The sequence below is a fragment of the Lutra lutra genome, chromosome 8 (genome assembly GCF_902655055.1).
Source record: "Lutra lutra chromosome 8, mLutLut1.2, whole genome shotgun sequence".
Lineage (NCBI taxonomy): Eukaryota > Metazoa > Chordata > Mammalia > Carnivora > Mustelidae > Lutra > Lutra lutra.
In genome coordinates this window covers 38,681,692-38,707,132 of record NC_062285.1, presented here as the reverse complement: position 1 = coordinate 38,707,132, position 25,441 = coordinate 38,681,692, and the positions used below count along the sequence as shown (strand labels likewise).

The window sequence follows — 25,441 nt, the reverse complement described above, 5'->3', positions numbered from 1 at the left end:
TTTCTTCAATTCCACAGAGGAGTGAAATCATATGGTATCTGTCCAGAAAGTAGACTCCTCATCATGCACTTTGAACTTAACAGGGTTTAAAGTGAAACATTTTAACTTTCCCTCCAGTATTGACATGAATTCTGATGCCTACCCCTCTCACTTTACAGGCTTTTGTTAGTGCTCTTTTTTAAACCCACAATTTAGATACTATGATTATTGTTGTTACTTTATACAAACAATGTAGATTTACCTTCTGTGTCATATGCTCCCCATTCCTTGTTGTATCTCTGACCATCCTTCATTTTTTTCACCCTGAAGTACACTTTTTGAAAGTCTCTTTAGTGTGGGTATCTTCCTGTTACGCTCTTTTGGTTTTTGTTCCTTTGTAATGACTTTTTCTTAAGCCCATTCTTGCAAGGTAGCTTTATTAGTCACATAATTTTTTAAGATCTTATATATATTTTTAGAGTAATCTATACACCCAACGTAGGACTCAAACCCACAACCCCAAGATCAAGAGTTGCATGTTCCCCTGACTGAGCCAGCAGGGGCCCCTACTAGTGACATAATTCTAGACCACAATCTGAGCACTTCGAAGATACCATACTACTGTCTTCTGGTTTTCTTTGTTGCTAAAAGCCTGCTGTCATTCTAATTTTTGTTCCATTGCAGGTAATCTAGCCCTTTTCTCTGGCTAGTTTTAAGATTTTTCATTTGTAGCATGCTTTAGAAGTCTAGAATATCGGGCGCCTGGGTGGGTCAGTTGGTTAAGCAGCAGTCTTTGGCTCAGGTCAGGGTTGGAGCCCCGATTGGGTTTGAGTCTCTGCTCTGTGGGAAGTCTGCTTCTCCCTCTCCTGCTCCCCCTGCTTGTGTTCCCTCTCTCGCTGTGTCTCTCCATCAAATAAAGAAATAAAATCTTGGGACGCCTGGGTGGCTCAGTTGGTTAAGCAGCTGCCTTCGGCTCAGGTCATGATCCCAGCGCCCTGGGATCGAGTCCCACATTGGGCTCCTTGCTCGGCGGGGAGCCTGCTTCTCCCTCTGCCTCTGCCTGCCATTCTGTCTGCCTGTGCTCGCTCTCTCTCCCTCTCTCTCTCTGACAAATAAATGAATAAAATCTAAAAAAAAAAAAAAAAAAAAAAGAAAGAAAAAAGAAAAAAGAAATAAAATCTTTAAAAAAAATAAATAAAAATAGGGGCGCCTGGGTGGCTCAGTGGGTTGGGCCGCTGCCTTCGGCTCTGGTCATGGTCTCGGAGTCCTGGGATCGAGTCCCGCATCGGGCTCTGCTCAGCGGGGGGCCTGCTTCCTCCTGTCTCTCTGCCTGCCTCTCAGCCTGCTTGTGGTCTCTGTCTGTCAAATAAATAAATAAAATCTTTTTTAAAAAATTTAAAAATAAATAAATAAAAAAAAATAAAAGTCTAGAAAATAGTACAATAACCCCTCCCCCCACCCCCCAGATTCAACAAGTATCAGCTAATGGTTACCTTATTTTCTCTATTTCTTTACCTGCACCCTTCCCTGCCAGATTATTCCGAACCAAACTTCAGACTTCATATTATTCATCTATAAAATTTTAGTATGCATTTCCAAATGATACTCCTTTTAATATTAAAACATGAAATATTAAAACTCCTTTAATATATTTTTTTAAGATTTTATTTATTTATCAGAGAGAGAGAGGGAGAGAGAGCGAGCACAGGCAGACAGAATGGCAGGCAGAGGCAGAGGGAGAAGCAGGCTCCCTCCCAAGCAAGGAGCCCGATGTGGGACTCGATCCCAGGACGCTGGGATCATGACCTGAGCCGAAGGCAGCTGCTTAACCAACTGAGCCACCCAGGCGTCCCTAAAACTCCTTTAATATTAAAACTGAGCCAGCACCTGGCTGGCTCAGTCAGTAGAGCATGAACTCTTGATCTCAGGATTGTGAGTTCCAGCCCCACAGTGGGTGGCGAGACTACTTTCAAAAAATAAAATAAAATAAAAATTAAATTAAAACATTAAAAAGTTTTAATAATAGACATGTTTTGGAGTACAAGGCAGATGCATGAATTTTTAAGATAAAAGAGAGCCTAAGGATTTGTAGATTATATGGGACTTGAGGTAACTCATCTAGACCCCTGAAGTTGTCCATTCACTCTCTTCTGCCTCTAAAGTTAGGGGTCCCTCAGAGAAGCATTTCCTCCTCCTGAACTATAACCCTCCTCATTTCGGAGGTTGAGTCATTTGTCCAAGGTCACAGAAGTGAATTACTGGGCGAGCCAGAGCTAGACTTGCCACTTCAGGGGTCTTTGCACTAACTCATGCTCACTCCGTTGTCCTTTAATTTGACCAAAATCCTGAGAAAAAGGGAATGGGAATCGGTGGTGTGGCAGAAGAAGAGCTGGTGTTCCCAGTGTATATCAGAAGAGAAATTTTGCTTCACCTTCAAAACCCTTTGGTCCCTCAAAGAGCCGAACAGCCACACCTATGTTTGTTATAGTTGGTAATTCTGCCCTTGCTCTCGATTAACTGAGTTTCTTAATTATTGAAAACCTACTGTATACCAGGCACTCTTCTAAGTACTGGGATACCTCAGCAAACAAAACTGATGTTGTCCGTTCCCACCACCCAACCCCTTCCAGCGGGGGAGGGGAGGGGCCCTAACCAAGTACATATATGTGAGCAGGCACTATGGAGAAAGTAAGGCACGGCCAAGGGTCAGGGGGTCTGAGGGCAGGGCAGGGGTGCTCCTCTGAGAAGGGGCACGGGAGCAGAGACCTGGAGGCAGTGAGGACTTTAACCATCTGATTATCTGAGGCAAGAGCACTCGGCAGTTCAAGGAAGAACAAGAAGTCAATATGATTGGCATGGAGTGAACCAAAGGAAGAGGAGGATACGACTCAGAGGATCACAGTGGGGCCAGGATCCTACTGGGCTTTTCAGCCGTGGTGAAGATTGAGGATTTTGCTGTGGGTGATAGGGGTACTTGGTGAAACAGAGCTCATCACTTCTCTAAGGGCGGTGGCAGGAAGGGTTTGGGGTGTCTGTGATAGGTGCTAGATACGTGACTCATACCAGTGCCCAATAGAAATGATGTTTGAGTTATTTGTTGTTCACCATCTCCCCCCCCCCCCCGCCCCCTCCCCCACATAGTTTGCTTCCTTTGATAGAGAGAGAAGATGGAGAGAACGTTGGCTTTTATCGCCCTGTGGGTGGGTGCCTGTGCTTTTGGGCAAAAGAGCGGGCGTGTATGTCAGAATGCCCACGCTCCAGCTTTGCTGCTGGGGCCGTTCTGGTCCTGCACGTGCTTGTCCTCAGGCACTTGCCCTCTGGTTGGAGCCCACTTCATTTCCTGGCACCTGCTTCAAGCTAAAAAGCTGGATACACTGCCTTTGAAGGAATGGTGGTGTCATACTTCAAAGGAAATGCCCAGCAGACACCTGGAGATGGACACATTCTTGTTTCCTTTATGCTTTGTTACAGCTTTTTATCTTGAGAAGAAAAAGAGGTGAATGACTTTAAAGGGTCCTTTCTTCCAAGTCAGTGTGTAATGAAGAGCACGGGCTCCAGTGTCAGCCAGCCCGGTCTGAAATACTAGCTCTCTCCGCGATGAGCCATGTGAACTTGGGCACATCACTGCCTCTGTGCTTCAGTTTCTTTGTCTGTAAAACAGGCATAACAGTGCTGACCTTAAACATTGTTTAAAGTATCGAATACAAATGCGTGTGTCCCACCAAACGTTTGTGTTGAGTTGACCCAGCTTCAGGGCTAAGATGGGGCAAGGTGCTGGCAGTGGCAGGTAGGGAGGGCACCTGGCAGTCTGGTCAAGGGAGAATGAATTTGTTAGCCGCTATTGACTGTAGCTGTGCTCTCTCCAGTCCTCTAGTGACTAGGTAGTAGCCTCTGTCCCTTTGGGGCTCTAACCGTGGCTTCTGACCCTGACATTTTGTACCTGTGCTGCCTTCTCCTCATTTTTTTCCAACTGAAGTCTCTACAGGGTAAGGAACTCCTATTCCCAGCAACCAGAGAATTTCAGCAAAAGTATTCTAGAATGAAAACCCTAGGCTCCTCAGTGTATCAGAGAATTCACCTTGCCTTCCTCATCCCACCCAGCCTCCAAGAAAGACTGCCTACCTTACCTAGACAGGAGGGGCTTTTTCCTAAGGAAGGTAATTCTAGTTACATTTGTATCTGTATCCAGTGCCTAACAAGCCTTGTGGTCAAGAAATTGTTCTTCATGGGATTTCCATATTCACCGCATAGCCAAAGCCAGGTTCTTTCTCCTGTTGTCAGTATAAAAGAGATCAGCACGGAGCTGTAGACTTTGATGGGCTTGAAGGCCCTTTTGAGCCAAGGTTCTTCCTGTTCTCTTCATCCTTTGGGTGCTAAGCAATTTAGCAGCCTCTGTTCCCACCGGAACCTAAGCCCCTGGCTGCCATTCCCTAATCCGATGGCTTTAACAACCCCTACACACCCTGCTTCTCTATACTTCTCTACACAGCAGCCAGATTCTCTTTGAAATGTGTACACTGAATCATGCCACGCCTGGGCTTAAATCCCTTCAGTAGCTTTCCACTGCTCTTCTGGTCAAAGTCTGGTCTCTTATGCTTGGCCTCAAGGCCCTTATTGAGCCAGCTTCTGACTCTCTCTCCACCCTGAGCCCGTAACACCTCCCCTCTCACGAGAAGCTATAGGCCCACTGGTTACTTTCTACACTGTGAGTAGGTGACCCCCTCCCTGACCTTTGGGAATGCTTCTGCCCATGCTCTTCTCGTGGCTTCTTACCTCTTAGCTCACATGTCTCCTCAGAGAGAAAACTTCCCGGACCCGCCTAAGGAGGTCCTTCCTGGTTGTTCACTCTCATTACTCTGTTAAATGTCCTTCTTTGTACTTCATTTGTGTTTCCTTGTTTGTTTGTTTTCTTAAAGATTTTAGTTATTTATTTGACACAGAGAGAGAGATCACAAGTAGGCAGAGAGGCAGGCAGAGGGAGAGGGGGAAGCAGGCTCCCCGCCAAGCAGAGAACCGGATGCGGGCCTCGGTCCCAGGACCCTGAGATCGTGACCTGAGCTAAAGGCAGAGGCTTTAATCCACCGTGCCACCCAGGCGCCCCTCCTTGTTTGTTTCGTCTTTCCTCCACTGGAATGTCAAGTTCTCAAGGGTGGGGAAACTTTCTTGGTCACCACTGCAACCCCAGTACCCAGCAAGTACTCCATAACCGCTGTCGAATGAATTAATGGTTATGGTTTCTAACAGTGAAAAACTGCAAACAACCTCATTATTCACTAATAGAGGGTTCATCACAGAGATTATGATAGGATCACGTGACTGGATAGCACCTTCTATAGAGGAATATTTTATGGGAATTAAAAATGGAAATCTTATTTTTGTAAAAAGAAGTGTCCATATTTGGAATTTAAAAAAAAAAACTACTACAGGTACATCTGGCTGACTCAGTCAGTAGAGCATGAGATTCTTGATCTTGGGGCTGTGAGTTCAAGCCCCATGTTGGGCACAGAGATGACTTAAAAATATATATACTGCAGGGATTGGTATGAAAATATTAATAGTATTGTCTCAGGGGGACGCCTAAGATATTTTTCTCTCATTCCTTTTGGAAGAATGATTTCTATGTAAACGGTTTTCTAGAGTAGAACAAGTATTACTTTAACGGTGACAAAAGTTACTCTAAATGAAGTTATATAAAAATATCCTGCTATGTGGGGTGGAAAATAATGGGGTTTGGATAGGTCGTCCTTGGAGATCAAGAGTCTGAGTTGACCTCCTTTCTGGTTTCAGCTATTGGAAGTCTGAGGAATGATCCTGTGGAGTCTGTGCAGTCTTTGGTCAATACAACTCTGAAAAAAATTGATGAATATGTTAACTCCGGGTTTGTCTCTACTTCCAGGATGAGCCAGCTGAGTAATAACATCTTCAAAGTCACTGGCATGAAAACCCCAAAAAGAAAGAAGCGGCTGTTTAAGAGTGTCAAACGGGAAAGAGATGACAATCAGGAAATCTGGAAGTGGCTTCAAAGCCCTCTGAATTCACTGCGCAAGCGGTACAATAGGAGGGTGAAAAATATTCCAGTCGTAATAGGCAATTCAGAGAAATAGTCAGTATGGTCATAGGTCCCGACGTCTGGAAATCCACCTGCAGAGGCCGGGCCCGCCTAAACTAAATTGCTCCAACTGCTCTGGGACTAAAGCCTTTTCCATTTGTTCGTCCAGATGTCAGGACTTTGCCTCCCAGTAGCTCTCTGACCATAGTCCCACCGGATGGGCTACTTTGGGATTACACCCAAGGAGGCACTTTTGATCTTAGAAGACATAGTGTGTTTCTGGTCCTTTGTCTCCCTTGGGGATTGCTGGCCACCAGCATATTCATTTGTCAATAAAACTTATTTTCTCATCCTAAGACAAGATGATGTTCATCTTGGTTTTGGGGGGCTGGGGAGAAACTCAAGTGACAGGGACGGCTCTGGAACTATATCCTTCAACCTTCAGGTAAAGTTTTGAATGATAAGAGGGAGGCAGAATTGGGTGGCAGAACAGCGTGACCCCTAGTGTCCAATCTCTTCCCCCCCGCCCCCACACTGGATGAAATTCCCAGGCCTGACACACTACATTCAGATTTCAGGTTGGAGCAGAAAAAGGCGGGCTGTGGGTGTGAACATTGGAGTGGCAATAACTCCAGCCTGATATCTCTCACTGAAGAAAGCGCATTCAGATTGTGCTGGATGACGTCTTGGTGGGATAACTTTGAGTCCATTCTAATTAAAAAAAAAGTTTAAAGATTTATTTATTTATTTATTTGAGAGAAAGAGAGGGAGAGAGAGGGAGGGAGCAGAGGGAGGGGCAGAAGGAAAGGGAGAGAGAATCCTGAAGTAGACTCCCTGCTGAGCAAGGAGCCTTGTGCAGGGTTTGATCCCATGTCCCAGGGACGTGACCCAAGTAGAAATCAAGAGTTAGACGCTCAATGGACTGAGCCACTCAGGTGCCCTGAGGGCAATAATTTTTTTTTTTTTTTTTCCCCAAAGGCCCTGACATTTAGGCTATTGGAACTCAATTCTGAAAAGTTTGAAAGATATGGAAAGAGGGGGATGTGGGTGGCTCAGTTGGTTAAGCCTCTGACTCTTGATCTTAGCCCAGGTCTTGATCTCAGGGTCATGAGTTCAGACCCCACCCTGGGTTCCACACTGGGCATGGAGCCTACTTAAAAACATAAACAATAGGTTGGCGGGTGGTGGGGGGAAGGTGTGGAAAGACCAAAGAACTAGTTCCCACTTCGGTCAAACTGATTAATTTGACTTTGAAGTTCACTTTGAAAGTTAACTTTGAAGTTAACCATGATCAGGATGGTTTTCATTGCTTCTAAATTTTATGAACTTTTATATAAAATCCGTCTAAAACTGTTTTCCTCATGTTTAAAAATGAGAATGTTTGAACTTACTTTATAGGCTTTATGGAATGAAATGAGATAGCCATGTACTTGGTACATGGCTTAATAAATGGCTCTCATTATTACCTGGGTATGACAGTTAATTTTGTGTCATTGTGGATGGGCCACAGTGCCCACATAGTTGGTTAAACTTTATTCTGGATGTTTCTATGGGGATGCCTTTGGATGAGATTAACATTGCAATTATAAATAAGTAAATCAGATTGCCCTCTATAATGTGGGTGGGCCTCATTCAATCAGTTGAAGACCTGAATAGAATGAAAAAACTGACCTCCTGAGGGCAAGAAGGAATTCTGCCAACAGATGACTTTTGGACTTGAACTGCAACATGAGCTCTTCCCTGTGTCTCCAGCCTGATGGTCCAACCTGCAGATTTTGGACTTGCTGGCCTCCATAATCGGCAATTCCTAAAATCAATCTCTTTCTCCTTTACCCTTTCTACACACACACATACACACACACACACACACACTATTGGTTCTGTTTCTCTGGAAAATCTTAACTAATACAGTAGGTATAAGGCAGCTTCTTCTGAGTCAACAGAGAAGTGTCATTTCTTTGGGATGACAAAGGGGGGAGTTGGTGGGCATTGGTAGGAAAGCTAAACTTTAAAGGAGAAACACTACTCTGACCTAGCTTCCAAACCAAAGCACTGAGACTTCCAGTGCTTTGTATATTGACATTTGCCCCACTGGCCTTCAGCCTAGCTGTACGCTCCATCTTTGACTTTCTGACTTCCATTTCAATTTCCTTCAAACGTGGACTTCTCAGGATACCCCCAACCTTGTCATGATCTCTAATTCTTGCCACTGCTCCCTGGCTGTACATTCTGTATGAAGATAGCTGCCCTCTCTGGATCCAGGTTTTCGTAGGGCCCCTAGTCTTGTATTTGGGGAGGGCCTTGACCAAATCAGGCTACCCAGCTGAAGAAGTGGTCAATGGCAAGGGGAGAAGTTGCATGTTCACTTGGTCCAATGTCAGCATCCTGTCTTCCTTTGCACAGTTCCCCTCCTCCTGCCTTCTAGTATGCATCCCTCCATTGTTCCCCTTCTCCCCTCCAGCTCCTCGAAATGGACGCAGTACTTCTGCTCCTCCAACCTCTTCATCATTTAGGCTCTTCTTAAACCATGCTAAGTGATTTTGTTCCAACTACTGTACCGACTCTGCTGCCTTAAGTTACCAGGGAAATTTTTTTCTAGTTATTGTTCTCCCTGACCTTGTCATATCCAATATTTTTGATCATTTTCTCTTTTGCTCTCATGACGACCCTAATTTGCCCTCTGCTGATCTAATTAATCAATTCCTCACTTCCTTTCCCTGGTTGGGGCCATTTCTTGAAGGTCATTCCTTGCTTTTATCCTCCTTTTTTTTAAAAATTGTGTTAAAATATACATAATGTAAGATTAACTCTATTAACCATTTTTAAGCATACAGCTTAGTGTTAACTGCGTTTACTTTGTTGTGCAACTGATGTCCAGAATCCCTTCCTCTCACAACACTGACACACCCTGCCCATTAAACAACAGTTCCCAATTTCCCATTCAACTCAGCCCTTAGTAACTTCCATTCTACTTTCTGTCTCTATGAATTTGACTACTCTGGGTACCTCATGTAAGTAGAATCCTACAGTATTTGTCTTTTTGTGACTGGCTTATTTTGCTTATCACAATGTGATGGCTAATTTTTCGTGTCAATTGGAGTGGGCCATGGTGTCCAAATATTTGGTCAAACATTTTCTGGATGTTTCCATGAAGATTTTTTAAAAATAGATTTTATTTATTTATTTAGTTGAGAGAGAGCGTGTGTAAGAGGTGGGAGGAGTAGAGGGGGAAGAAGAGGGAGGGGAAAAGACTCTTAAGCAAACTCCACACAGAGCCTGACTTGGGGTTCGATCTCACAACCTTGAGATCATTAGCTGAGCTGAGACCAAGAGTCGGATATTTAACTGACTGAGCCACCTAGGTGCACCATGAAGGTGGTTTTTAGATGTGATTGACATTGCAATGCGTGGACTCTGAGTAGAGCAGATTATGCTCCATAATGCGGGTCAGCGGCATTTAATCAGGTGAAGGTCCTTTAACAGAACAAGGGGAGATTCCTCAGAGCAAGAAGAGATTGTACCAGCCCACAGCCTTTGAACTTAAAATGCTCCCCTTCCCTGAGTCTCCAACCTGCCTGCTGGCTTACCTCATCAGATTTTGGCCTTGCCAAACCTCCACTATGTGAGCCAATTCCTTAAAATAAATCTCTCTCTCTATACATCGTATTGAACCTGTCTCTCTGGATAACCCTGTCATGTCCTCGTTCACCCATGTTGTAACATATGTCACAATATCCTTTCATTCAAAGGCTGGAAAATATTCCGTTGTATGTAAATAGCACATTTTGTTCATTCATTCATCTGTTGATGGACACTTGGGTCCCTTCTACCTTTCGGCTATTGTGAATAACGTGCCCACAAACATGTGTGTACAAATACCTATTCAGGTCCCTGTGTTCACTGCTTTTCGGTGGATACCCAGAAGTGGAATTGCTGGATCATATGGTAATTCTGTATCTAATTGTCTCGGAAACCATCATACTGTTCTGTAGTAGCTACACCATTTTCTTTCCCACCAGCAGTGTATAAGGTTCCAATTTCTCCACATCCTAACTAACCCTTGTTATTTTCTGTATGCCCTCACAGTAGCCATCCCAGTGGATATAAGGTGGTATCTCATTGCGGTTTTGGCTGCATTTCCCTAGTGATGAGTGATGTGAGTGACGCTGAGCATCTTTCATGGGCTTGTTGGCTATTTGGGCCATGCTAATAGCTTTGTTCAGAGAAATGTCTATTCAGACACTTGGCCCATTCTTTAATTGGGCTGGTTTTGTTGTTGCTGCTGTTGAGTCGTAGGAGATCTTTACATATTCTAAATATTAGCCTTTTATCAGATGTAGGATTTGCCGGTATTTTCTCCCATTCGTTAAGAGGTTTTTTCACTGTTGATTGTGCCTTTTGATGCACAGAAGTTTTAAAGTCCAATTTATCCATTTTACCTTTGTTACCTTTATGCTTTTGGAATCCTATCCGAGAAATCATTGCCAAATCCAAATCCCCTATGTTTTCTTCTAAGAGTTTTATGCTTTTAGCTTTTACATTTAAATCATTTTAGATTAATCTTTTTTTTTTTTTTTTTAAGTGGACTCCATCCCCACCATGGAGCCCAATGTGGGGCTTCAACTCATGACCCTGAGATCAAGACCTGAGCTGAGATCAATAACTCAACTGACTGAGCCACCCAGGTGCCCCAGGTTAATTTTTTATTTGGTATAAGGTAAGGGTCTGACTTCATTTTTTGCATGTCTCCCTCTTTTTAAAAATTGTTCACATCTTCAGAAATTTTATTGCTCATCATGGCTTTAATTCTTTTACCCAGAGGTGATCAAATTCATATACCCAGCCTCTGCCTTTTTCCTGAACTCTAGTCCTCCATTTTCTAACACCACTGAAGACCTCACAGAAACATTGGGGAGGGGGGCAGCCTATAAATTCAGTCTGACAAATGAGATTGACCTATTTTGTTTTTAAAAATATTTCATTTATGGGCGCCTGGGTAGCTCAGTGGGTTAAAGCCTCTGCCTTCAGCTCAGGTCATGATTGCAGGGTTCTGGGATCAAGCCCCGCATCGGGCTCTCTGCTCAGCGGGGAGCCTGCTTCCCACCCCCCACCCCCCCACCGCCTGCTTCTCTGCCTACTTGTGATCTCTGTCAAATAAATAAATAAAAATCTTAAAAAAAAATAAAATAAAAATATTTCACTTATTTATTTGTCAGAGAGAGAGTGAGTGAGCACACATGCAGGGAGAGCGGCAGGCAGAGGGGGAAGCAGGCTCCCCACTGAGCAAGGAGCCCGACGTGGGGCTCAATCCCAGGACCCTGGGATCATGGCCTGAGCTGAAAGCAGATGCTTAGCAACTGAGCCACCCAGGTATCCCTGAGACCAACCTATTATATGAGGAAATAGAATGTATCCTATGCCCACTAGAGTGTGGCTTAGTGAGGAAAAGTGATATACCTAGATATATACCAGACCTAGTACTCAAAGACACCAGGGCTCAGAGAAGTATTACTAGAGTGCATCCTGCACTGTTCCAGGGAGAGGCACATGGAGTCGGGGGGATGGGACCAATCTGCTCTCTGGAGGGCCTCTCTCTCTCTTTTTTGTAAGTAGCCTCCACACCCGACATGGAGCCCAGCGTGGGGCTTGAACTCGCAACCCTGAGGTCAAGACCTGAGCTGAAATCAAGACTCAGTGACTTCATGGATTGAGCCACCATGGTGCCCCTGGAAGTTTTCTCTTATATGACAGCCTCATTTCATGGAGCTTCCTAGTGCCTAGGTGGTGATGTTTCACTCAGATTCCTATGTTTTCCTTGTTCTGATTCTATGCTTACCAAGCAATCTTCCAGTTCATACTGGCTTCCCAAATAGGAAGATATGAATTTTTTTCACTCACTGGAAGTGGCTCCTTTATAAATGAGTCCAGTGACAGAGATGTAAATTTAGTGATCGTGCATTTGTATGATATGAACTTTCTGAGTTTACTAAGAGAATTCAGCTTCTGGACTGATGCTCCGTTGGTATCCACTGAATGAATGAATAGGACGACCAGGTTGTACCCTGGGAAAAGATGCCTTTGAGAGGCCCTGGTCCTGCTTGTAACACGGCATGTAACTCATGTGTACCCCATCAAGCTGCATAACTTCAGATATCTCAAAGGTAGAATATTCCTATCCCACTTCAAAATGCATTATTCCTCTTGATCTCATTTCTGCTCTTGCAATTGCCAAAGGCCTAAATCTCAAAATTTTATTCACAGCTAGAACCCAGCTTTACTTATTATTAGATTTTATTTATTTATTATTAGATTTATGTTACAGCTCTATCTAAAGGGGATCTAAGAAAACTAAGAAAAGCATTTTATATTTTATAAATAAAAACTTATAATAAAACCAAACCCAATTCATATTAGTGTTAATCTTTGTTGAGCTTTTATAACATGGGATGCCTGGAACTAAGAGCTCAATGTTACCAAGATGATTTCATTTATCCCAGAAGACTCCTGGAAGGTTGGTCTTGCTATTATCTCCATTATATAACCGAGAAAACTGAGGCCCAGAGGCCTTAAACAGCTTGCCAGAGTCACTGAGATTGTTAACTGTGGATCTGAACCCAGATGGTCTGACTACTACAGCGTGTACTTAAAAAGATCAAGAAGTAATAAGGAAAAAAAATAAGTATCAAAAAACACTGGCCAATGGGGGGCAGCTGGGTGGCTCAGTCAGTTGTCTCTGATTTTTGGTTTCAGCTCAGGTCATGATTTTAGGAGTCCTGAGATCAAGCCTGCATCAGGCTGGGTGCTCAGCAGGGAGTCTGCTTGAGATTCTGTCTCCCTCTGCCCCTCCCCCTACTTGGATGGGTGGGCACGTGAGCTTGCTCTCTCTCTCTCTCTCTCAAATAAATCCATAAATCTTTTTTTTAAAGATTTTATTTATTCATTTGACAGAGATCACAAGCAGGCAGAGAGACAGGCAGAGAGAGAGGAGGAAGCAGGCTCCCCGCCGAGCAGAGAGCCTGCCTTGGGGCTCGATCCCAGGACCCTAGGATCATGACCTGAGCCGAAGGCAAAGGCTTTAACCCACTGAGCCGCCCAGGCACCCCTAAATCCATAAATCTTAAAAAAAAAAAAAAAAACCCACTGGCCAATGAAAAACTAAAACAACACACATTTAGTTTTGAGATTATTAGCAGAGTCAAAGAGGAACATATAATGGGCATATCTTGATGCAGAGAACATAGGCAAAAGGAAATATAGATATAATTAAATTTCCTTCTAACTTGCCGCCCATTGACAAATATTTGAGACAGGCAGAAATTAACGTTCCTCCAGCAACTCCCAACTCTTAATGTTAATGCCTTGCTAGAGAGGAAAACTACCTTAGCTTGACAATAGCTAGGCCTCCAGGATCCTAAATCTTCATTAGTCTTCTTTAACATAATGAAAATCCTTTTCGAGACTTCCTTTGTCTTTACCCCCCCCCAATTTAAAAGTATACAATCCATCACTCCTCATAACCCCAGTGCACCTTTTCTCTGCACCCATCCTGGTCCCTGTGCTTTAAAAAACCCACCTTTTTTTTTTTTTTTTAAAGATTTTATTTATTTATTTGACAGAGAGAGATCACAAGTAGGCAGAGAGGCAGGCAGAGAGAGAGGGGGAAGCAGGCTCCCTGCTGAGCAGAGAGCCCGATGTGGGGCTCGATCCCAAGACTCTGGGATCATGACCTGAGCCAAAGGCAGAGGCTTTAACCCACTGAGCCACCCAGGCGCCCCAAAAAACCCACCTTTTTAAAAAAGATTTTATTTATCTGTCAGAGAGAGTGAGCACAGGCAGAGGCAGAGGGAGAAGCAGGCTCCCCGCTGAGCAAGGAGCCCAATGTGGGACTCAACCCCAGGACGCTGGGATCATGACCTGAGCCGAAGGCAGCCGCTTAACCAACTGAGCCACCCAGGCATCCCTAAAACCCACCTTTTTTTGCACCAAAACCATCTCAAGAATTCCTCCATGACGGTTTGCTCCTGGACCCCATCAAACTACAATGGCTCTCACTGTGGACTTATAGAAAGCACATTTGTACATGATTTTTTTTTTCTCCCATGATTTTTTTGAGTTTAGGGAGGAGTTTGTTAAGAAGGTCTTTGAGCTAAAATTCAATGAATGACACTCTCTGAGGCTATTTAATAAGAAATGCAGAGGTGGTCCACATAGGTCTAACAGTCTTGATTTTACCTGAGGACAAAGCGCAGAGTATAATGTTAGGGGTATCTATCTTATAGATGATCCATGGGGTGGAGATGAGGGGAGGATAGAGGGTGACCTGCAGGTTTATAGCCTCATAGTAACTGCCTCCATCCTCTCATTTCTATTGCTGCCACCCTTGGAAGTGCGTTTCCCTATTGCATGGTCAGGTTTATTGCACAATGTAAGGGCCTATTTAGCAGGAGGGATTCCATCTTGGGTTAAACAGTGATTTTGTTGTTTATGCAGTAAAACTTCAACTGACCCTGCCCCTCCTCAGGGACTTACCTAAAAGCAAGCCCGGGAAACCAGTCCCAGGTAACAAAGCCCAGATATAAGGGTGGGTCAGGCCAGGTGGAGACATCCGATCAGTTGGGGGGGGTGCATACTGTCTCCTTAGCTACCAAGGAGTATGGGCCCTGCCTTTTGGGCACCAATTCTGACCAAGGTGAAGTTCAAATATCTTCTAGGGTAAATTGTAATTCAGTTGGCCACCCGTGTGATGAAGTTCTAGAACCTAGGTGAGGTTCGGTGGGCTGAGGTCAGGAGCCGATGACCAAGAAAGAATTCTTGAGACATCTTCAGTGCAAAATGGTGGTTTATTAAAGCACGGGGACAGGACCGTGGGCAGGAAGAGCTGCCCCAGGTTGTGAGGGGCGGCAGGTTCTGTACCCTGCGGTTGGGGGAAGGTGAGGGGAAGGGAGGTTTCAATGGAACTTTCATATGCTAAAGAGGGCCTCCAAGGTGCCGGGATACGGGAGGCCTTGCGGCTTGATCAATGTTGTCTTTTGGCAAGCCATTCACATTTCTGCTATCAAGCGTCTTTGCTAGTGAGATTTGGGGTTAGAAGAAATTTAACTTTACTCAGGGCTTGAGGAACTGAGTTATTTGCCTCTGGAAATTGTGCTATTGATAAGGTAACTTCTTTGTTTGTAGATCTCTAGGACATTTGTAAACCAAGGGAGTCTCTGTCTTGCAGGATTGTGATCTCTGCAAGTAAACTATTTGTTTCTTGTTTATAGCAGTCAGGGGTGCCTCAGGAATGTCACACACATTACCGAGGGGAGCGGATGGAGAAGGGGTGCAAGGTGCCAGCTTTTGCTTTGTCCTCAGCCAGCCTCCTGCTCCCTCATCACGTGTGTGACCTAGTATGACTGTGCTGCTTTCTCTGTGTGTTACAATCTCATTGGCCACCTGTGTGTGGCCAGGCCCAACCACATGGCCCTTGCCCTTTGAAAGTTAGTCGGTAAGGCTGGGGCGGGGGTGTCGCCCTCTTTGTAAGAGGCAAAGCCCTGGCCAGATGGTTTGATTCTTGATGCTTGGCATGAAATAGAGCTTTGCTTGACCTTCGCTTTGTATCAGTCTCGCTCCTTTAATCACGGACCCATTAGTGGGGGACCTTTCATACAACCTGGCTTGTGTACTTGCTTCTGGTCTCTGTCCCTTCCAAAACACCATTTGAGGTAGGGAAACTGAAGGACTTCATTAAAAAAATCTGCTTTTTGCCTCTTCTCCGGCTTCTATCCTTGCTAGGACCAGCACCCTACTTTACCTACGCCTCATAGTGCAAATAATGTAGGTCTTTCTTTGGAGGAGACAGGGAGTTTATGACTTCTTTAGAGTAATTAACATCTAAGGAAGGAGCAGGTGCACATGACCGGAAGAAGTCATCCTAAGTGTGTTCCAGACCATGGGCGCTAGACATCTTGACACCAAGATCCCCTGCCTCCAAGGAATAACACATGGGCCCTCATCTTTGTTTTAACTGGTTCCTGGATGCCTGAGAGAATACGTACCCCAGACCCCAAACATAGACAAGACCCTCTCTCCTTTCCTTTCTGAGTCTCCCAGACACTCTGTACCTGCACTCTTTTAATGTCTCCAATAAACTTGGCTTTCACCTCCTCCTGGGCTCACATTTGATTACTATCCTGTGCGCAGCCAGGGGCCCTCCTGGCTGGTCCGGTGGGATCCCCCTCTGAGTCCCGGGACCTAGTCTGCTGGCACCACTTCCACATTGCTTCCGGCTTAATATTTCCAAGACATTGCTTTTTCAATTTTGTCCCTCCGTTCAAAAATATTTCAGTGACTTGCAAATTGCTTACAGTATGTTAAAAAGGAAATGACAGGTCCAAAATGTCACTTAGGCTAAATCAATAAACCATGAATCAATACCTAATCTAGTTGCAGTTTGAACCCCCAAGAATTTAATCTTTAACCAATCAGTCAACAGGGAATTTGCTGGTCAATGACCAGGAAATTTACTGATAGATCCCTTCTGCTCCCTTTGAGGTGGGGGTAGGGGTCAACCTTGCCTAAACAATTCATTCCTCACTAACAAATTCCTTTCTTCCTTTTAAATGCCTTCTTTGTCTTTAAAAACCTTACTTTTGTTTAAATCAGTGGGGCTCCTCTGGGCTTCCTAGATGGGATGAGTGAATTGTTTAAAAAACCCAATTAGATCTTCAAATTTACTTGTTTGAATTTTGTTTTGTTTTTACAAGTATGAAGTCTAAATGTATCACCTTGCTATTTAAAGTCTTCTGCAACCAGACCCTGACTTACCTTCATGAGTCTTATCCTCTCCAATTCCTTCAATGGTGCTTCTTAAATCAGAGGCTTCAATACTCTAGGAGTGTGTGTGTGTGTGTGTGTGGCTAGAGACAGAGGGAGATTTGAAGCAATAGGGCCAAAACCTAGTGAGCATTATCTCTAAGAGTCAAGTTTACCAGATGACAGTTACTCTAAAAAAAATTATTTTTTCTAAAACATGCAATAGAGTGCAATATTACATCAACTTTAAAGCTAAAAGCAGGGTATCAGAGACCTTCTTGGGATTTTGGTGGGCCACATCTCAATACCCCATTACTTTCTTATTAACTTCGAACTACCACAGTCACTGGTAGTCGGAAGTACTCAAAAATAACTGACACGGGAATTGATGTGGGAAACGAAGAAGGAAAATTATTAAATTTCCTTACTACCTATGGCCCATTGACAAGTCCTTGAAACAGGAAGAGTGACATTTCTCTAGGGACTCAACTGCCTCCATATTGACGCTTTGCTAAGGGCAAAAGACAATCCTAGCCGTCCCCCACCCCCAAATCCTGTAAGCCTTCTTTAACATACAAAAATTCCTTTGGAAACTTCCTTTATCTCTAAACCCCCCAAGATACATGTTGGCCATCACCCCCCAAGCATATGGCCCACCGATATGCATCTAAAGGGGCTCATGACTAAGGTTTTGTTAGACAGTAGTAAATGACTTTTTCCCAACAATAGCCAGCCCCCTCAAGGTCCTGGAAACCTCGCTTTCCAAAATTCCTTAGAGACTTACATTATCCCTAGCCCCCTCCCAGCTTGAAAGAATATAATGGGCCACTCCTCATGACTCCATTGCAGCTCTTTCTGCCCCCAGGTCCTGTCCCCATGCTTTAATAAAATCACCTTTTTGCACCAAAGATGTCTCAATAATTCTTTCTTGGCGTGGGCTTCGAACCCGAATGTTCTTTCCGACATCAGAATCACTTTTTTTTTTTTAAAGATTTTATTTATTAATTTGACAGACAGAGATCACAAGTAGGCAGAGAGGCAGGCAGAGAGAGAGGAAGGGAAGCAGGCCCCCTGCTGAGCAGAGAGCCCGATGCGGGACTCGATTCCAGGACCCTGAGATCATGACCTGAGCCGAAGGCAGCGGCTTAACCCACTGAGTCACCCAGGCGCCCTCAGAATCACCTTTTATAAACTCCCACTTTTATGCAGTTTTTAACTTTTATGATTTTATGCAGCTTTTAACACTCGCTCCTCTTCCTGAAAGCCTTTCCTTCGAATTCCAGCAAACTAACCCTAACATCCCTTGATCCTGCTGGGAAATCACACCAATTACTTATGTCATTCCGCAGGAGCACTTAGTATTAAATATCTCCTTTATCATTTCTTAGGATCATTCTGTGATATTGTGGTAATAAATTTGTATTTGGTATTTGTCCCCATTCCTAGCGCAGAACTCCTAAGATCCTTGGAATTTACTGAGATAGATGGAGGTGTGTTATGTTAATGTAGTGATTTTTGGAAGGCCCCTAGGTAACAGAAGGATGGAGGTTGGTTGCCAGGGGAACCAACCAAAAGATTAAAAGGTTGGAACTTTAGTCCCACCCCCAGACCTCCTGGGAAGGGAGAGGGCCTGGAGATAAAAATATTCAATCACCAATGGCTAATGATTTAATCAATCATGCCTGCATAATGAAACTTCCGTAAAACCCCAGAAGTAATGGGTTCAGAGATCTTCTGTTAGTGAATGCATGCAGGTCCTGGGAGAGTGGTACTACTAGAGAAGGTATGTTAGATTCCCACATAACCTTGCCCTATGCATCTTTTTCATCTGGGTTTTATAATAAACTGATGACCTAGTAAGCAAATGTTTCCCTGACTCTCTACAGCAAATCAATCTGACTGGGGGTAGGGTGGGGTCCTGGGAACCTCGCATCATCTATAGCCCAGTGGGTCAGAGGCATAGGTAACAACCTAGACCTGTAATTGGGTGTCTGAAGTGGGGGCAGGAGCAGTCTTGTAGGACTGAGCCCTTAACCCATAGGATCTAATGCTATCTCCAGATAGTATCACTGGACATACTTTCAGAAAGTTGATAGGGATCAGGTGTAGTTTTATCTCCCAGACTAAACAAAGGAGAACCCAATTCCAGAGATGTGAAGGTGACATGTTTGTTTTCCTACCTAGAAGTTCCTGATAGCCGGGCTGGTGCTTTACTAGATTTCCTTGCTTCCTTCTCTTCAGGGTAGTGCCTGGTACTCGGTGGGAACAATAACCTAAACTCTCTTAGAGTGCTTTAATCTACACGATTTCAGGATATCCAAGACCATGCACAACCCTGTCGAGGTGACCAAGGCAGATGCCGTCCATTTTAGAGGTAAAATAACTTGAGGTTCATTCGTAAGGCCTGACAAGAGCCGGGACCAGAATACGGGTTTTCTGATTCTTGGTTACAGCACGTCGTCCTTTGGGTGTTTGATCAATATTGGCCAATTTGATCGAGTCAAGCAACCGTTGAGCTCAGTACATTTGGTGCCAGTCAGTGGAAGATCACTAAAACATCCTGCATCTGGCAGGAGGGCAAAGGGAGAAAGCCCGGAATCCTGACCCCAGCCTCTAGGGTGCTGTCATGACAACGGTTTCCGGCGGCTAGGGGAGGGGGGGGGGAAATTCCGGCTGAATGCGCTGTGCAGGCGCCGAAGTACAAAAGGCGAATCAGTCTACCCGCCCTTCCGAGTTCCGGACTGCGCAGGCGCACTGGCGCGGGGGCGTGGCGACGCACGCTGACGGAGGTGCGGCGCGATTTGAAATTCCGGGAACTTCTGCTCGAGCTCGTCGTCCGCCAGGCTTCAGCGAAGCAGTCCCGCCGGCGAAGAAGGTGAGCGCGGTGCCGCGTGAGGATGAGGCGAAGTGAGAGGATAGACGGTAGACGCCAGTGGAAGCGCAGACACGGCGGGCGGTTGTGCAGAGGGGCAGGGCGAGCCGCGAGCGGGAAAATTCGGTTCTGAAGCCGGAGAGGCGGGACCAACGTGTGATTGGCAGGCTAGGAACCAGTTCGCGGGGAAAGGGCGGACTAATGAGGGCGGGACCTGCAGTGGCTGTGGAGCTGCGCTTGGGCGTGAGAACAGCTACCGCGCGTCGGGGGCTTCAGTTTAGCCCGGCTGTGCTAAGGCACTTGTCATCAATTGCCTTATTTAGTGATCACTACAATGCTATAAGTGAGTGTTGTTACCTGTTTCTCTTTTACAGATGAGGAGACTGAGGCTTAGGGATATTAACATGAGCTGGGATCCCGTACTTGGCCCCTGGAGCCCAGCTCCCATACTGTTGAAAGCTGTGCTTTACTGCCCGTCAGGGAATCGAGGTGAAGTAGGGGGTCAGTCTAGAGGACTGGGATGAATGGATTGACCAGAATGTTGGAGGAGGTGCCCTAAATGTGGAAATAAATGCTAATATTTAGCAGGTTCTTCTTAGATATTGTGAGAGCCCCAAGGGTGGAGCTGGGAGGGGGACAGAAGGCTCCAGCAAGGTGGCCCAAGTTGTGGACCAGGTCTTGGAGCGCTGCTGTTGTGCTCTGAGTTGGCAGCAGGTGTGGAGAAACTTTTCTTCTTCTGGGCTGTGTTGTCTCCCAGGTGTGTGAACTTAAAGTGTTTCAGGAACATAACCGCACAATCGTCGCTGGCTTCAAGTTCTCTTGGGCTACCATAACAAAGTACCTTAGACTGGGGGCTTAACAGAGATTAGTTTTCTCACGGTTGCAGAGTCTGGGAAGTCTGAGGTGCTGGCGTATTTGGTTCCTTGTGAGAGCTGTGTTCCTGACTTGCAGATGGCCCGCTTCTTCCTCATCCTCACATGGTGTGGAAAGAGTCCTCTTTCCCCTTCTTCTAAGGCCACCCGTCCTTATAAGGATTAGGACCCCACTCTTAATTTTGTTTCACCTCAGTTTCCTACTGAAAGCCCTATCTTCAAATACAGTCTATACTGTGCTGCTAACTCAGAGCACAACAGCAGTCCTCCAGGACCTGGCCCACAACCTGCTCATTCTCACTTGCTGGAGCCTTCTGTCTCCCTCCCAGCTCCATCCTTGGGGCTCTCACAATATATACAGTATATACATGAAGACACATGAATTTTGGGGGACACAATTCAGTCTGTAGCAATAGTTTATACACAAATAATGAGTGATGATTGAGAACTGAAGAAAATGAGCTTTCAGAACTAACATATACCTGAGATACTTTCATGTATTTTATCTGCTTTAATAAGTATCTGGCGTATGCCTTAGCACTCTTGGGGAATTCTAGGGAGAATTTGTGCCTGGGTTCGTGGTTGTCCGCCACACAGCCAACCTGAAGAGGTGAGAAAAAGTCCCATCAAATGTCCTTAATAGCACTCAGTCAATCCATTATTCAAGCATTTATGCAATGCTTCTTTAACTTGTGATTTAGCCTGTGCTGCTTCTGGAATAATGAGATCCATAATTACCACCCACAGGGAAGTGAAATAATAATTACTTTTCCTCTGTATTGTTTCATGTTGTCATTCTGATGTTTAGTAACCAAGTCTTTCTTTTTAGTCAGCTTGCCCTGGTGGGAGGAAGAGGGATGAACTGTGAATCCCAGGGGCTTGGAGGTCTGGCAGATGGGGGTTCAAGTCTTGGGTTCAAGCACTTGCTGAGTGACTGGGCAGGTCTCAACCTATCTGAGTCTCTGTGTTTTCCTCTATAAAATAGAGTAATGAAAATATCACACAGGGTTGCTGTGAAGCTCTGTGAAAGCAGTTTGAAACCATTAAAGAACGGGCCCTTGGACTAGATATTTTAGTTGCGGAACCTCCTCTGCCCACACCTCTGAAGAACAGAAACCTCTACTTACAGCCACCATGTCAAGCTGGCTGTTCATTCCATCAGAATTTATTTGACTGCCTGCTAGGTGCCACAGTACCTATTCTGGTGCTGGGGGGCAGGGAAGAACCAGACTGACAGGGTTCCTCCTTTTATGCCGCATGTATTCTGGTAGGAAAGGATTATAAATAAAAGAAGTTCAGCTAGTGCTAAGAGCTATGAAGAAATTAAATACAGGGTAATGAGACAAAAGCGTGACTTCAAGCAGGGTGGTGTATGTGTGTTTGGATAGGGAGTGGTATTTGACCCAGATTGGGTGGCCAAATAGAGGGGGAGGCTTCTCAGAGAAGCCTCTTGGAGAAATTTGCTATCTTGGAGAAATTTGGTTCAGAAGAGGGGAAAAAAGATCAAACATGGAGCTGAGAAGTTCTTAGACCTTGGCCTGGCAAGGAAACGTCTATCATTTCCCAGACAGTGGTGGAAGGGGGTGGGAAGCAGCAAATACGATTAGATCAAGCTGGGTACCTCACCAGTCTGTAGGCTGACCAGTGATCTAGTTTAAAAGGACAGGCAATGCTGATGAGATTGTTCCCTTGGGATTTTGGAACTAAAAAAAGTGAAAAGAATTTCCCCTTCTGAAGCTCAAAGGTAGAGGGTGCTGAAGAGGCCCTGTGCCAGCCCAAGTCTAGAGTAGGCAGAAGCTATGAGTAAGCGGAGGTCAGCGAGTGGCTCCATCTGGCGTGTGACTGAGCGGCAGAGGGGCAATCTGTGGGTATTTGCTTGTTAGAGAAGTTCTTGGAGCTCTCTTAGGATCTGGATTACTTTGTAATTCTAGTCTGCAAGAAATCCCACTCTGCAGTGGCTTTTTGTAGGTTTTGCATAATTTCTCAATATGTATATTTTTATTAGATCTCCCTTCTGCCTTTGCTGGTTATCTCTTTCCAGATGAATGTGACTAAAAGAGACCCATATGGACTTTGGTGTGGATTCCTGGGTTTTCTCTTAACTCTGCCTTTGAGAATTACTTAGTGTCTGGAAGCATGAGTACCCGACAACTGTGTCCTTACAGTGTTGTACAGGTTAACCAGGGTAATAATAGTAAAAAGGCCTGTGCAGTGTTTAACGCATATTAGGTGATCAAAATTTGTTAGATACCTTCCTCTTTTCTTCCTGTTTTTTTTTTTTTCTTCTTTTTTTAATTATATGCCTCCCTCTCAGTATTAAGTGGTCTTAGTTTGTAAGTGTCACCCTTGTAGTTCTTTGACCTCTGTCCTGTTAGGTGCTCCTAAACTATAAACAGAAGAGTGTCATGGCAATTACCTTTCCCTTCATAAATGTACCGACACTGTCACTGGTCTTATTGAAGCCAGTCATGTAGCTGATTGTAGGTGGATTTCAGACTGATTAGTACTTGTACTTAGAAGAGATAGGCCTTCCAAATAGTTTGGAGCAGTGACTTCTAAAGAGAGTGTGGGAACCAGAATGGAAGGGTCAGTCCTCCACATGGTGATGAAAGGAAGAAAGGGTTGGGGTAGCTGTCTGGCTCAGTGGGTAGAGCATGTGACTCTTGATCTCAGCGTCATGAGTTCAAGCCCCATGTTGCATGGAGCCTACTTAAAATAAAGATTAAAAAAAAATCTAGGGGCGCCTGGGTGGCTCAGTGGGTTAAAGCCTCTGCCTTCGGCATGGGTCATGATCCCAGGGTCCTGGGATCGTGCCCCACATCGGGCTCTTTGCTCAGCAGGGAGCTTGCTTTCCCCCCTCTCTCTGCCTGCCTCTCTGCCTACTTGTGATCTCTGTCAAATAAATAAAATAAAATCTAAAAAAAAAAAAATTTAAAGGAAGAAGAGGTATGCAGAAGCTATCTTGGAGAAATTTGGTTCAGAAGAGGGGAAAAAAGATCAAACATGGAGCTGAGAAGTTCTTAGACCTTGGCCTGGCAAGGAAAGAGAAAAGCACGGGGACAGGATCCGTGGGCAGAAAGAGCTGCAATGGGGTCATGAGCAGTGGTGCATTATATACTTTCAAGCTGGGAGGGGACTAGGGATAATGTAAGTCTCTAAGGAATTTTGGAAGCAAGTTTTCCAGGATCTTGAGAGGGCTAACTGTTGTTGGGAAAGGTCATTTATTATTGTCTAATAAAACCTTAGTTATGAGCCCCTTTAGATGTATATCAGTGGGCCATATGCTTGGGGGATGATTGCCAACACATATCTCGGGGTGTTTAGAGATAAAGAAGTTTCCAAAGGAATTTTTTAAAAAAGATATATTTGTCAGAGAGAGAGAGAGAGAGAGAGCGTGCACGCACACAAGCAGGCAGAGTGGCAGGCAGAGGTGAAGAGAGAAGCAGGCTCCCTGCCAAGCCAGAAGCCCGATGTGGGACTCGATCCCAGGACCCTGGGATCATGACGTGAGCCAAAGGCAGCGGCTTAACCGACTGAGCCACTCAGGCGACACTCCAAAGGAATTTTTATATGTTAAAGTGGACTTACATGGGAGGGGCGGTGGGGTAGTCAGGCTAGGATCACCTTTTGCCCTTAGCAAAGTATTAACATTGAGGCAGTTGAGTCCCTAGTCACTCTCCCTGTTTCAGGGACTTGTCAGTGGGCTGTAGGTAGTAAGGAAATTTAGTAAGTTTTCTTTTGCCTTTGTTTTACACATCAGTCTCAGTGTTGGGGAGCTCTGGAATTCTAGCCAGGACGTAGTCCCTGTCAGCAGAGCTCTCCCAGTCTGCAACCAGACAGGAAGCGCTTATTTATTGAGGCTGGGAAGGCTTTAGGAGGCAGCTCTGATGTATTCTGGAAATGGAGGCCATGACGAACGAAGAAGCAAACTGAAGATTCCTTTGAGGTACGGATGTATGCATGTACCTGTGCCACATAAAGAACCATACTCGTGACCCTCTGCCTGTGTGTCATAATTTTACAGACCTTGGCAGCAGGAGTACGTGCGACAGCTTTGCCAGGCGACGGCCGTGCTGTGGACATGTGCAGAACCGCGCTGCACGGGTAGTCGGTAGCAACATCCCTGACCTCCAGGGCACAGGTCCTCCAGACGAAGTCTCCGCGCCTCTCCTGGAGGCATTAGGGTGTCCAAGAAGCATAGGAATCCCAGGTAAGATGGCAGGGTGGTTTCTCTTGCGGGACTCTGCTGGGCTGTGTTCTGCATAGCCATTCTTGACAAATGTCACTTGACGGGTTGCCTGAGCTGGGTATGGCTTCATGAGGACATGCACCATGGGGAGAACATGGTCTCTGTTTGCAAAAAAGCCTACAGCCTGAGGAGAGATTCCGTAACTAGTACAGAGACTGCTCTTAGGAACTGCTCTAGATTTCAAGCCTTTTTTCCCCCCCCTTTAGGACCATGGCTAATAAAACCCAGGAGGTTGGTGGCATCCATTTCCCTTTTCCCTTCACACCCTATTCCATCCAGAAAGACTTCATGGCAGAGCTGTATCGGGTGTTGGAGGCTGGCAAGATTGGAATATTTGAGAGTCCGACTGGCACTGTAAGTATGAATCATCAGGAGGGTTCTGAGAGACCCTGATTATGACACCGTAGAAGCCACCTAGCATGCTTGTTAACCTAGGCAGAAATTTTCATGGTTTGAAGTTGGGCAAAGTTGTTCCCTTGGTTTACCTTTCTGAGTAACAGTCACTTCCTCTATTAAAGATTAAATGCAGCCCCAGGGTTTGAGAACAATTAGGCTGAAGACAAAGGAGAATGTGAATGCCTATAGGAACCAAGACCTATAGCTCCAAAGCTTTCCAAATTGTTCTG

General features: G+C 45.1%; 2 protein-coding genes across 17 annotated transcripts in view; both read left to right on the top strand.

The window, feature by feature from the left end:
* LOC125106256 (maestro heat-like repeat-containing protein family member 1) overlaps positions 1-6,375 on the top strand; it is an 82,725-nt gene extending 76,350 nt beyond the window's left edge. For all 11 annotated transcript variants that reach the window (XM_047740067.1, XM_047740073.1, XM_047740069.1 and 8 more), the window contains one exon: positions 5,767-6,375. In XM_047740067.1, coding sequence (XP_047596023.1) covers positions 5,767-6,083 — 317 coding nt within the window. In that variant the 3' untranslated portion in view covers positions 6,084-6,375. The remainder of the gene's footprint in view (positions 1-5,766) is intronic.
* Positions 6,376-19,591: 13,216 nt separating this feature from the next.
* Positions 19,592-25,441, top strand: part of DDX11 (DEAD/H-box helicase 11) — a 36,453-nt gene continuing 30,603 nt past the window's right edge. For 2 of the 6 annotated variants that reach the window (XM_047740952.1, XM_047740946.1), the window contains exons 1-4: positions 19,592-19,697; positions 22,608-22,751; positions 24,591-24,776; positions 25,022-25,169. In XM_047740952.1, coding sequence (XP_047596908.1) covers positions 25,026-25,169 — 144 coding nt within the window. In that variant the 5' untranslated portion in view covers positions 19,592-19,697; positions 22,608-22,751; positions 24,591-24,776; positions 25,022-25,025. Of the gene's footprint in view, positions 19,698-19,928; positions 20,038-22,607; positions 22,752-24,590; positions 24,777-25,021; positions 25,170-25,441 lie in introns of those variants that run through there. The other 4 variants (XM_047740950.1, XM_047740948.1, XM_047740947.1 and 1 more) reach the window with 4 other exon arrangements.